Raw genomic sequence first — 12193 nt, 5'->3', positions numbered from 1 at the left:
TATGAAATCGAATGCGTCTCTGAATTTGAATCAGATTGTCCTGTCAAAACCCTAAAACCCTTTCTTCATTGTTGGATCTAAAAATCCAAACTCCAAGAGTTTGATACCAATAACACGTGATTTCAAAATTAGAGTGGGGGAAAGTACAAATATCAAATACTTCAGGGACTGAGAATGCAATTAAACAACCCTTAGCAAAAACAAACAAATTTCATAATTCCACCCGCATTTCTCTCTCTAAAACACTCCCTTTTCTCTCTCTAAAATCTCACTTCTATCTCCGAGAATTCGTAATCTCATCTCTTTCGCCAACAATTAATTATTCACCAATTTGGAATCTGAAGCTTTTCCGATACTGTGAATTTTCAATTCATCGACAAGGTAAAAACGAAAAAATGCGTAATTTCACTGATCTCTTGTTTTCAATTATGTTTTTGAGTTTTTCATTTTGAATTCGAGTTTTGTATGGTTAGGGTTTAAAGGTATTGATTCGTGATTTATTTTCTATTGGGTTTAGCTGATTTACTGTTGATCAATGGATCAATGGTTAGGGTTTAATGTGATTGATACCTAATAAGTGTTAATAATTTGCTATTTGTGTTTAGGTTCATAGTTTAGCAGATAATGGTGCTCCCAAGAAAGTGTAGAAGTGTGAATAACCGCTGTTCTTCGATCCCTAAATTATCTCTTACCAAAGCTGGAGATGGTGCTCAAAGAAGCATCAGCAGGGTTAGTTTTCGCCTTTCGGTGAACTGTTATTTTTCGTGTTTCCAGTTCGATTCAGACGTCACTTCTCTCTCTTCTTTTCGTTGAAGCTATTATTTCCGATTTCGTTTTTTATACATGTAATGTTGATAAATAGAAGTGTCTTTCCGAAATTTCCTTGGATAGTTTTTTCACGAGATATCCGAATCGTGATTTTAACGATACTTGTAGCCTTAATTCTTGTTTAAACAAAAAAAAACATTTCGTTTTTTTCTTCTTTAAAACGCAGAGAAGAAATTTGGCTGACAAACTTGGGCCTAAGTGGACCGTGAAAGAGCTAACTCGTTATTACAACTCTTACTACAAGAACGGTAAAGATTGGGAAAAGGTATGTTCGAATTTACACTCGATTCGTTTAACCAAGATTGGCATAGTTGACTGCTTGAATTCGTTTCCTAAATTTACCTTCCTTAGAAATCTGATTCGTAAGGATAAATTTAGTTATTAACAATAAAATCACGAAAAAACATCGGTTTGGATTGCAATCCACAGGTTGCCGATGCTGTAAGAAATCGATCTTTGGAAATGGTGGAAGCCCTTTACACAATGAACAGGGTATATCCGATTACAGTCAATCTTTACCCCACTTTTTCATTTTTAAACGTATAATTGTACATCTTAATACTACTTTAATCTTTTTCACTTGTATTTTCGGGTCTTTGATTTCAGGCGTATTTATCTCTTCCACGCGTAGCTACGTCTGCAGCTGCGTTGATTTCTATGATGGCTGATCACTACAGAAATTCGGTGAGTCTATCCTTAACCAAACAAGCTGCCATCTAACCGAAAAAAGAAATTGAAAAAAATAAAATAAAATCGTCGAAACATAGAAAAATACAGTTTATTTTCGGATTTCGGAATGTTCGTGTAATTATGTAAAGTTACTGTTGATTTTTCAGGCATAAAGCGACAGTGGCTAAGAGGGCAATCTTTAATATGCATAGCTTTAGCTTTTTCCAGATTCTTTTCTGGACCATGGTAGTGGTGCGAACGAACATCTTTGATCATTCGTTTATTAATTTATTTATTTATTTTATTTTCCATTTAATCTACTTTATTTTACTGCTCGGACAATATACTTTGAAAAGCTAGTGAAATTAATTATTTCACTTCATTATCAACTAATTTACGGGGAACGAGTTCTGATTTGCAGTTTTTGAGGTGGATGAAGATTGAAGATGACGAAACTGTGTTTAATCGAACGAAAAATGGATCGTTGGTTGGTAAAAAACCCTACCGTAAAAATTCCCCCGAATTGAAACTATGTACAATGAGCCGTATATCAATGGTAAATTGTTTGAAATGCAAATCAAATCGGTCTCGGAATCTGAATCTGAATCAGATTCTGGTGTTCCTCCTTCTTTGGTCAAAACCCTAAAACCCTTTGTTGATGGAAGTAGGGGAATCATGATAATTCAAAATAAGGGTTATGGTAAATATTTATTATATTATATATTTTGGAATTAGTCGAAGAATTATTAAATGTGGTGGGAACAAAAAGAAATTAAATTTCGATGAACACTTTCTAGTTCGATCTCGTCGCATTCAGTTCACATTTTTCGTACGGTTTGCGAGAGAGTTTCTTTAGTAAATGTACAATAGGGTATATAATGGAGATATGTACAAAAGTAGAAGAATATTTTATTTATATGTACCTAAATCCTTAATAAATGTTTTTGTTTCTTCTCAATCTACTGAACTTTGGTACTTGGAACAAATAATATATTTAGCAAAAGAAAATGTGGAATAACAATTAAATAGTTTTATTATATTTTCTTAGTAACACGAACGATCGTATTCGAGCAAGATTTCAGGTCGAGCATCAAATTGAACAATGCTATCTCAAATACTCGATTTGGTATTTGGAATAATTAAAAGAATTCTTAAAATCACCTTAATCTTTATTTTAATCTTAAAGTTGACAAAGAAATGGAATCGAAAGAAAATACGAAAAATTTATTTTTCTAAAATTAAAAAAATATAAATAATAATTTTCATTAAAATAATTGTAAAAAAGTATAAATTAATTATAATTATGTTTTTATTTTTCAAGATATCAGAATAAAATTATGAAAATATTTTAAATTTATAGGAAATAAAAGTTAAAACGAAAAAAGAAACTTTTGAATTTCTACCATCCAGACTCAGGTTAAGACCAAAAAGGGGTGAATTCAAAATTGGAGTAGGGAAAAGGTAGAAATATGAAATACTTTAGGGACTAGATATGCAATTAAACAACCCTTAGCAAAAAACAAATTTATGAACAAATACAAATACAAAGAGTAGAGTTTCGCGGTTATTACCCCCCCCCACACACACACACACACACACACAGAAAATAAATTAAAATGAAAATAAAATTTCATTCTTCCTCCCACCTTTCTCTCTCTAAAACACTCCCCTTTCTCTCTCTAAAGTCTCACTCTATCTGAGAAAATTCGTAATCTCATCTCCTTCGCCAACAATTATTCGTGAATTTCAAATCTGCTGCTTTTCCTCCAATGCTGTGAATTTGATTGTAATCGACAAGGTAAAGAGGAATTAAACAAAGGCGTTTTTTTACTGATCTTTTCGTTTTCAATTTCGTTTTTGAGTTTCTTTTTGAATTCGAGTTCTGTGTGGTTAGGGTTTAGAGGAATTGATTTTTGATTTATTTTCCAGTGGGTTTAGCTGATTATCGTTGATCAATGGTGTTTCTCTAATTTCCTTTTTCTTTTTTTTTTCTTTTTTTTTTTCTGGCTGCGAATTTGCGTTCTCGTTTTGAAATCTGAGTGAATTCGGTTAGTTACTTGCTGATTTCATTTTTTTCCCTCGTGATTTTTCTGGAAAGTTGTAGAGATCGCCGATTTGAGTTTTGAAGGGTTTTTTTTTTATTTTTGAAATTTGAAGAGTCTTCTAGCTGCTTGGTGTGTTTAATTTTGAATTTTTTTGGAGTCTTTTAGCTGCTTTGTTTTTTTAATGAACTCTACGTGGGTTGGGCGGAGTCGCGAAGATGTCGCATGTGTATAAATGTGGTGGAATTTTTTTCGAACCTAAACCGCCGGTGTTTTTGATTTCGATGTTAATTTAAATCTTGGTTGATCTGTTTTCGCTTTTAATTTCTCTGTGTCAATTGTACAGATTTTTCTCCTTTGATTTAAAGTTTGGTATTTTGGGTGACAGTCTAATGATTTTACCACATATAATAAATATACATAAATATTTAAATTTAAAATATATATGTCAGTCTGTTAATTTTTCTGCTCTTCTTTGGCTGTAAAAAATGTTTACATTTCTGATTATGAGCTTATTTGGCGCCTTTTTACTCGTCCCCTTTTAGTAAACTATTTGAAGGACGTGAGCTCGGATATTGTTTTAGAGGAAAATTAAAAAGATTCTTTTCTGGGGTTATAAGTACCCATGGTTCAATAAATAGCTTTTAAGAAATTTCTCTAATCTGCTCTTATTAACATTTTTTTTTGTTTTCTGATTTTCTTACTCCCTCCTTTGGAAAAACTATCCGAAGGACGTGAGCTGAGATCCTTTTTTTAAGGAAATTTAAAACGATTCTTTTTTTGAGAATATATGTACCTATTGTAAGAAGAAAAATCTCTACCATATGGTTGTAAACATTTTCTGATTTTCTTTGCTATTTGTGTTTAGGTTCTTTGCTTAGCTGATAATGGGGCCACCAAGAAAGTCTAGAAGTGTGAATAAGCGCTATTCTTCAATCCCGGAATTATCTCCTAGCAAAGATGGAGATGGTGCTAAAAGAAGCAATAACAAGGTAAGCTTTTGGTGAACTGTTCTTTTTCCCGTTTCAATTTCATTTCAGAACTCACTCCTTGCTCGAGCTACACTACTATTGACAGTAATGGTAGTGTTGATATGTGATATGGGCTGAGAATATCCAGTCCACTGAAAAGAAAAAAAAAATTTCCATGTATGGTTGTTTCATAAACCTAGTGCATCTGTGCATCAAATGACTATTAATTTATCTTCTTGTTGAAAATGCAGAAAAGAAAGTTGTCTGACAAACTTGGGCCTCGTTGGACCATGGAAGAGCTAACTCGTTTTTACGACACTTACCGCAAGAATGGTAAAGATTGGAAAAAGGTATCTCCAAATTTACACTGGATTCATTGACTAAGATTTGCATAAATGACTGCTTGGATTTGTTTCCTAAATCATCTTCCTTAAAACGATTGCCATACTTTTCTTAATGTGCTGATCTGTTTGGATTGTTGTCGACAGATTGCAACCGCTGTGAAAAATCGAACTATGGATATGGTGGAGGCCCTTTACACAATGAACAGGGTACATTTGAATTTTGCTTTATGTTTTCTCTAGTAATGATTACAGTCAATCTTACCTCACCTATAAAGGCTGTTTTAGACCAAAACTGATGAGAAGTCTAAAATTTGAAGATGATGTCATTTTACAACGTATTTAAATGACTACAGATCCACATTATCAACTACAACTTTATGTTTTTCACTTACATTTTTTCACCTATTCTGATTTCAGGCGTATTTATCTCTTCCACACGGAAGTGCTTCTGTGGCTGGTTTGATTGCTATGATGACTGATCACTACAGCAATCTGGTGAGACTACTCTTAATCAAGTTCCGATATTCCTGATATTTTATTTCAATTTTGTAAGTTCAATCAATTGAATTCTTGCTTTGTCAGGCACGAAGTGACAGTGATCAAGAAAGCAATGATGGAGCAGGATCATCGAGAAAGCCTCAAAAGCGGGCCCGAGGAAAAGTACAGCCTACTACCCCTAAGGCATCAGAGGAGCAATTCATTTCAGAATCACCTTCCATCATGTCAAATTACGGGTGTCTCTCTTTGTTAAAAAAGAAACGATCTGGCGGTATGTCAAAAAACATAGAATCGTCCTCAAAATGGATATATAATTTCTTTTTTTCTTTTTTTATTTGATGTATGGAGTTCTATTCAGGAAGTCGACCTCGTCCTGTTGGAAAAAGGACACCGAGGTTCCCTGTTTCATATTCGTATGAAAAAGACAATAGAGAAAATTACTTTTCTCCAAACAGGCAAGGCCTGAAACTCAAGGCTAATGCCGATGATGATGAAGTTGCTCATGAAATAGCCATAGCTTTGGCAGAGGCATCACAAAGAGGCGGTTCTCCGCAGGTTTCTGGAACCCCAAATAGAAGAGCTGAGAGTGTCATGTCATCACCTTTTAGGCACGGTCAACGAAAGGTAATTACATTAAAAAAACCCGATTTAGTAAAACAGTTGTTCTTTTAACTCGAATTTATAGAAAACTGCTATTGGTTTGCAGCATTCTGTACCAGAAATGCTGAACACAGACGAAGAAGACTTGGAAGGAAGCACAGAAGCTGACCCTTATGCGATGGAATCTGTTAGCACTTGTACAACAAGACAGAAAGGTAAAAAAATCGAAGGGAGAAAAACCGAAGTTGATAACTTGGATGACATTAAGGAAGAATGTAGCGGAACAGAAGAGGATCAAATGTTGGGTTCAGTTAGAGGCAAGTTTAATGACACCAAGAGAAAGAAGAGCAAAAAGGTTCTTTTTGGAAGAGGTATTGCTTAAATTTTCCCTTTTTCTTTGAAAACATTTAGTATTTTTTAGCGAACTTTACCGAGATAAATATATTCTTGATCTTTGTAGATGAAGGTTCAGAATTTGATGCCCTGCAAACTCTGGCTGATTTGTCATTGATGATGCCAACAGAAAATGAAAACGGTATGTTATCAGTACTTTTGGAATTTAAAAAAAAATTATATTGCTGGATAAAAAGATATTTAGATGTTTCCGTTGATGAAATTGTGCATTCAGTATATTACTCCCCCCATCTAATTATTTTGGTACTGTTGGACATGACGTAAAGTTGAGACGAGGGTTGAGAAACTGTAAATATTGCGTATCTTTCCTGTATTTTGTTTTACAATAATAGTTATGGTTTTACATTTTGCTTTATTGAGGACAATTGAGAAAAAAAGAATTTCTATCATTGATTATGGAGTCTAATCATTGGAACAATTTAGATATCGATTTCTCACTCATTACATCTCCATTATGAGTAGTTTTTTGACTATCACATGATTCAATTATTTTTCTCGTTATCAGAGTCGAGGGTGCAGTTTAAAGATGAACCAGATGACCAAGTTGATGAATCTGTGCCTTTAGAATCTCTCCCACCAAACCCTCCAAGAGAAAAACGTAGATCATTTGGAGTGAGAATGAAAGGGCATCTACTTTCTAGTTCCGAAGTTGCTTCCACCAAACAATCAAAAACCGGAAAAGGTTCGATTTTGGATATTGGTTCTGTACCTGAACAAAGCAAGGATTCCCATCAGCCTGTCACTAAAGTAACGAGAAAAAAACAAAAGATTCAAGTATCTAAGGTGAGAAAGGCTTATAATTTCTCTTTCATTGTTTATAATCATTTATGAATTTGCTCGTTTGGTATGGTTGGTTTTACTCTATTATATATTTGCAGATTCAAAAATCTGAAGCTCATCCCGACATTAATCTAAGTGAATCTCCGGGGATTGAGGTATGATACTTTTGGTTCCATATTGTTGTTTTTTAGAACATTTTTGTTAACATTATGACTTTTCTTAATGAAGCTGTTGGATAATCTCTCTTTTAGACTGGTTAAAACTTTTATTTCCTTGTTGATATACTATATAAATTACAAGGTTCACTGTATAACAATGATGCTTTCCTTATAGGCTGGAGATACAGGGAAGAAGCCAATGACTAAGAATAAGAAGTCATCCCATACCAGTTCACCTAAATTGATTAAACTTTCGGAAAATTCTTCAAGTGCCGATCTGAAAAAGGAAGGGAGTGACTCAGCCCAATCAGCCGTACAGGTTCCTGTATCCAACCAGGTTAATTTACCTACTAAAGTACGAAGTAGGCGTAAGATGCACCTAAAAACCCCAGTTGCTCGAAAAGATTTGAAATTTCCCGACAAAATCTCAAACGACGAGAGCAATCTGCCTCTCGGTTCTCTCAACGACGCAGCATTGAAATTCAAGGTTTTGCCCCCCCCCCCCCCCCCCTCTCTCTCTCTCTCTCTCTCTCTCTCTCTCTCTCTCTCTCTCTCTCTCTCTCTTATTCATTCAAGTCAAGAAATTCGATGCTTTCAAAATTTTTACTTTGCACTGTCGTGTTATATCGTACAGGAAAAACTATCCAATTGTTTGTTGAGTCAGCGTCTAAGAAGATGGTGCATTTACGAATGGTTCTACAGTGCAATTGATTATCCATGGTTCGCCAAAAGGGAGTTTGTCGAATATCTGAATCATGTTGGATTGGGCCATGTGCCGAGATTAACTCGTGTGGAGTGGGGTGTTATTAGAAGGTAATATATATTATATATATGCCTTCATCTTTTTAATAATTCAGATTATTTACTTTTTTCTGCTACCTTAAAACAGTTCTCTTGGTAAACCACGGAGATTTTCGGAGCAGTTCTTGAAGGAAGAAAAGGAGAAGCTTAATCAGTATCGAGATTCTGTTAGAAAGCATTACACAGAGCTTCGTGAAGGTGTTAGGGAAGGACTACCAACTGACCTAGCAAGGCCTTTATCTGTGGGCCAGCGTGTAATTGCCATTCATCCAAAAACGAGAGAGATTCATGATGGAAGTGTGCTAACCGTTGATCACTCTAAGTGTCGGGTTCAATTTGACCGGCCTGAGCTAGGTGTTGAATTTGTCATGGTAATTTAAATCCTATCTTGCATTTCTTGAATTTTTCATGTGAAGGTTGATCAACTAAATAATTGGACTTTTTTCGATGTTTGATTAGCCATACGTAACTCGATTTTTTTTCGTATTTGCTGCTTTGCTTTATGCAATAATTTTATTTTTTGGGCAGGACATTGACTGCATGCCATTAAATCCGTTTGAGAATGTGCCTGCATTACTCGGGAGACGTACAGTTGGAGTTGATAAGTTTTACGAGACTTTCAACGAACTAAATATAAACGAGCAAGCAAAAGAATTCATGAAACTCTCGCCAGGTGGCAATCTTGATAGCACCGATGGTCTTTATCAGCTGTCTTCTTTAGGGGGTCCCGCCACTCTGTTGAACCAGAAAAAGGCATTACTTCTCTCCCCTACCTATTTCGTAGTAAATGATAATTTACATTATATGTTCATGGAATTTTTTTTTTACTGATCTTGGAAAGGCAATAAAAATCGGAACACACGATTTATTTTGTTATGGAACTTAATTTTAGAACGGGAGTAACGGAATACTTTCGAACAGGTTGCTTCAGCAAATGCTAATGCTCGAGCAAGGATTGGAGCGGCTGATACTGCTAATTACATGCAGGCATCGTATTCTCAGCCTAGTACACTGGCTCAGGTTCAGGCGAAGGAAGCTGATATTCAAGCTCTTGCTGAGTTGACTCGTGCTCTTGATAAAAAGGTATCCTCGTTTCCAGGGTTGGAAACATTTTCTTTTTTTTCCTTTTTTTCCCAGGGCTTTATTTGTATTTGTATATTGGAGTCTTTTTTTTATTAGTTAATATTTACAATATATGCAGGAAGCTGTTGTTCTTGAGTTGAGGCGAATGAACGATGATGTGTTGGAGAATCAAAAAGACGGTGACTGCCCTTTGAAGGAATCGGAGCCATTTAAAAAACGATACGCTGCAGTTCTCATACAATTGAATGAAGCCAACGAACAGGTACCAGTCTTCGTTCTTTTTTCTTTTCTTTTCTTTTTTTCGTTTTTGAAACGTGCATATTTTTTTGTTCGATTTTCAAATTTAGATCACAACTTCTGATTTTCTTTGGCAGGTTTCTTCAGCTCTTCATTGTTTGAGAGAACGGAACACATATCAAGGAAAATACCCACTCACATTGCATAGGCCGTTGACCAGTCTTGCTGATCCTTCCGGAACTTTGACTTCTTTCAACCGTTCTTCCGCATGTCAAAATCAACAAACGGGATCCAATTTGAACGAAATCATGGATTGCTCAAGAACAAAAGCCCAAACAATGGTGGATGCAGCTATACAGGTATTAACAAATTACACTTTTGACCTTTACTTCGATAATATCCACTTCCGCTCTATACAAATCATTATGCTAAGTTTTTTATCATATTTGTATTAGGCGATATCATCACTCAAGAATCGGGAGGGAAATATCGAGAAAATTGAAGAAGCTATAGATTATGTAAACGACCAACTTCTTTCGGATGATTCCTCCACTCTTGTCGTAAGTTCTTCTACCTTCAACTATTTAATTAGAGCTTATGGTTCTTCATCTTATCCTGATCAATTTATTCATTTAATGTTTTTTTAAATTATTACAGACACCTAAATTATCAACTAACGCAAACGACATTGACGCACAAATTCCTTCGGAGCTGATCACAAAATGCATATCGACTTTGCTTATGATTCAGGTGAATTATAGGAAGAAATCAACTATATTCATTTTTTTTTGTATTTTCCTTACGATGACATCATCGATCTTTTCTTTTTGTGGTATGATTGCAGAAGTGTACAGAAAGGCAGTTCCCACCATCTGACGTGGCACAAATACTCGATTCTGCAGTGACGAGTTTACAGCCACGAAGTTCACAAAACATGCCGGTTTATGCGGAAATACAAAAGTGTGTGGGCATAATCAAGAACCAGATATTGGCACTGATACCTACTTAAACAAGTCTCTCTCTGTAAGGATTTCTTTTAGGTTTATATCTATATATATATGTTGCCTTTTCTGAGTCTGAGATGTAGATAATTAAAGTTGCTCTGTTTAGTTCAGCTCTCATATATATATATATATATATACATATATATATATATGTATGTATTAGATTCTTTTTAACTTGAGCAGATAGTTTTTTCTTTCAACTCTGTAATATTTGTTTTAAACTGTAATTTTTATTGAATGCGTAACAGATTGTATATTGATTTGTGAGAGAGATGAAATAAGTTAATGATAAGTGCTTTTAGCAATTAGAAAGATATATAGTTTTTTTTAACTATTATTTAATTTATGTTATATTTTTAATTAGAAATACCCCTAGGGGTTTTTTAGCAATTAATAAAGTATATTTAATTATAAATATTATTTATTTCTTTATTTTGGATTTTTTTTAAATATATAATTAATTTGATTAATAGCCACGTTTAATAATTAACACATTTATTTTTTTATTTTATTAATGTTATGTATTTCTTTATTTTTCTATATTGGTTTTATAATTTTTTTCATTTACATTTTACAGTTTTTCTATTTTAATTTTTTTTAATAAAATGTAAAAAATATATATTAAATATGTATAAATTAATTAAAAAAAACAAAAAGAGAGATGAGGTAGGAGAGTAATTTGTGGGTAATTTTGTGTTCTCAGAGGGGTATTATTGTCTTTTCCGCAACATTTCCTCCACCAACCGCACAAGCCGCGAGTGCGCAACACGAACTCGAGCTAGGGAGAGAAATGTCCTTAACTAAAACTATAGGGGTGTTAGAGTGATAATTTATGTCACAGGGACTCATTCTGCAGTTAGACATTTTACAGGGGTACTTTCTGCAAATAAACAGAAAATATTTGTATACAGTTAAAGAAAAACGCAGTACACCATAAAAACACACTAGAAAAAAACACGCATTACACCGTAAACACACACTAAAAAAACAAAATACACCATAAACACACACTAAAAAAAACACATTACACTAAAAACACACACTTAAAAAAAAACGCACTACACCATAAACACACACTCAAAATAAAAAATAAAAAACACACTACACCAAAAACAGACACTAAAAAAAACACAAGACACAAAAAACACACTTAAAAAAAACGCACTACACCATAAACACACACTCAAAAAAAAAAACACACTACACCATAATCCACACTCAAAAAAACACACTACACAAAAAACACCCTTAAAAAAAATGCACTACACCATAAACACACACTCAGAATAAAAAAAATAAAAAACACACTACACAAAAAACACACACTAAGAAAAAAATACAATACACCAAAAACACACACTTAAAAAAACACACTACACCATAAGCACACACTCAAAAAAAAACACACTACACCAAAAACACACACTAAAAAAAGCGCACTATACAAAAAACACACATTAAAAAAAACACACCACACCAAAAACACACACTTAAAAAAATGGACTACACCATAAACACACACTAGAAAAAATGCACTACACCAAAAACACACACTAAATAAAAAAAATGCACTACACCGTATACACACACTAAAAAATGCACTACACCGAAAACACACACTCAAAATAAAAAAATAAAAAACGCACTACACCAAAACCCCAAAAACAGACACTCAAAATAAAAACACGCACTCCACCTAAACATACACTGAAAGAAAAAAAAACGCACCACACCTAAACTAGGGGTACAAACGAGCCGAGCTTG

General features: G+C 34.1%; 2 protein-coding genes across 3 annotated transcripts; both read left to right on the top strand.

The window, feature by feature from the left end:
• Positions 1-193: 193 nt before the first annotated feature.
• On the top strand, positions 194-2455 carry LOC105974847 (protein ALWAYS EARLY 1-like). 2 transcript variants are annotated; one of them, XR_001174346.2, is made up of 7 exons: positions 194-381; positions 606-729; positions 995-1093; positions 1258-1320; positions 1435-1512; positions 1665-1749; positions 1919-2455. XR_001174346.2 is itself a non-coding variant. In XM_013000007.2 (6 exons), exons 2-6 carry the CDS (start codon positions 625-627, stop codon positions 1668-1670), a joined length of 351 nt encoding a protein of 116 aa, XP_012855461.1. In that variant the 5' UTR covers positions 203-381; positions 606-624; the 3' UTR covers positions 1671-1890. The 2 variants fall into 2 exon arrangements, 1 of the variants encoding a protein (XP_012855461.1); XM_013000007.2 differs by lacking the exon at positions 1919-2455 and having other exon boundaries at positions 203-381; positions 1665-1890.
• A 602-nt stretch (positions 2456-3057) lies between these two features.
• Positions 3058-10493, top strand: ALY3 (DNA binding protein). The gene is made up of 21 exons (XM_088820547.1): positions 3058-3295; positions 4408-4531; positions 4762-4860; positions 4999-5061; positions 5272-5349; positions 5437-5623; positions 5711-5976; positions 6059-6323; positions 6413-6487; positions 6872-7149; positions 7245-7301; positions 7480-7791; positions 7939-8117; positions 8194-8476; positions 8634-8858; positions 9027-9188; positions 9307-9450; positions 9563-9784; positions 9881-9985; positions 10083-10175; positions 10270-10493. Exons 2-21 carry the CDS (start codon positions 4427-4429, stop codon positions 10432-10434), a joined length of 3363 nt encoding a protein of 1120 aa, XP_088676673.1. The 5' UTR covers positions 3058-3295; positions 4408-4426; the 3' UTR covers positions 10435-10493.
• Positions 10494-12193: the final 1700 nt, after the last annotated feature.

Source organism: Erythranthe guttata, chromosome 7 (genome assembly GCF_056151865.1).
Source record: "Erythranthe guttata isolate IM_541 chromosome 7, IM_541, whole genome shotgun sequence".
Taxonomy (NCBI): domain Eukaryota; kingdom Viridiplantae; phylum Streptophyta; class Magnoliopsida; order Lamiales; family Phrymaceae; genus Erythranthe; species Erythranthe guttata.
Note: the sequence above shows the minus strand (reverse complement) of the source record. Positions and strands in the feature narration are given on the sequence as shown.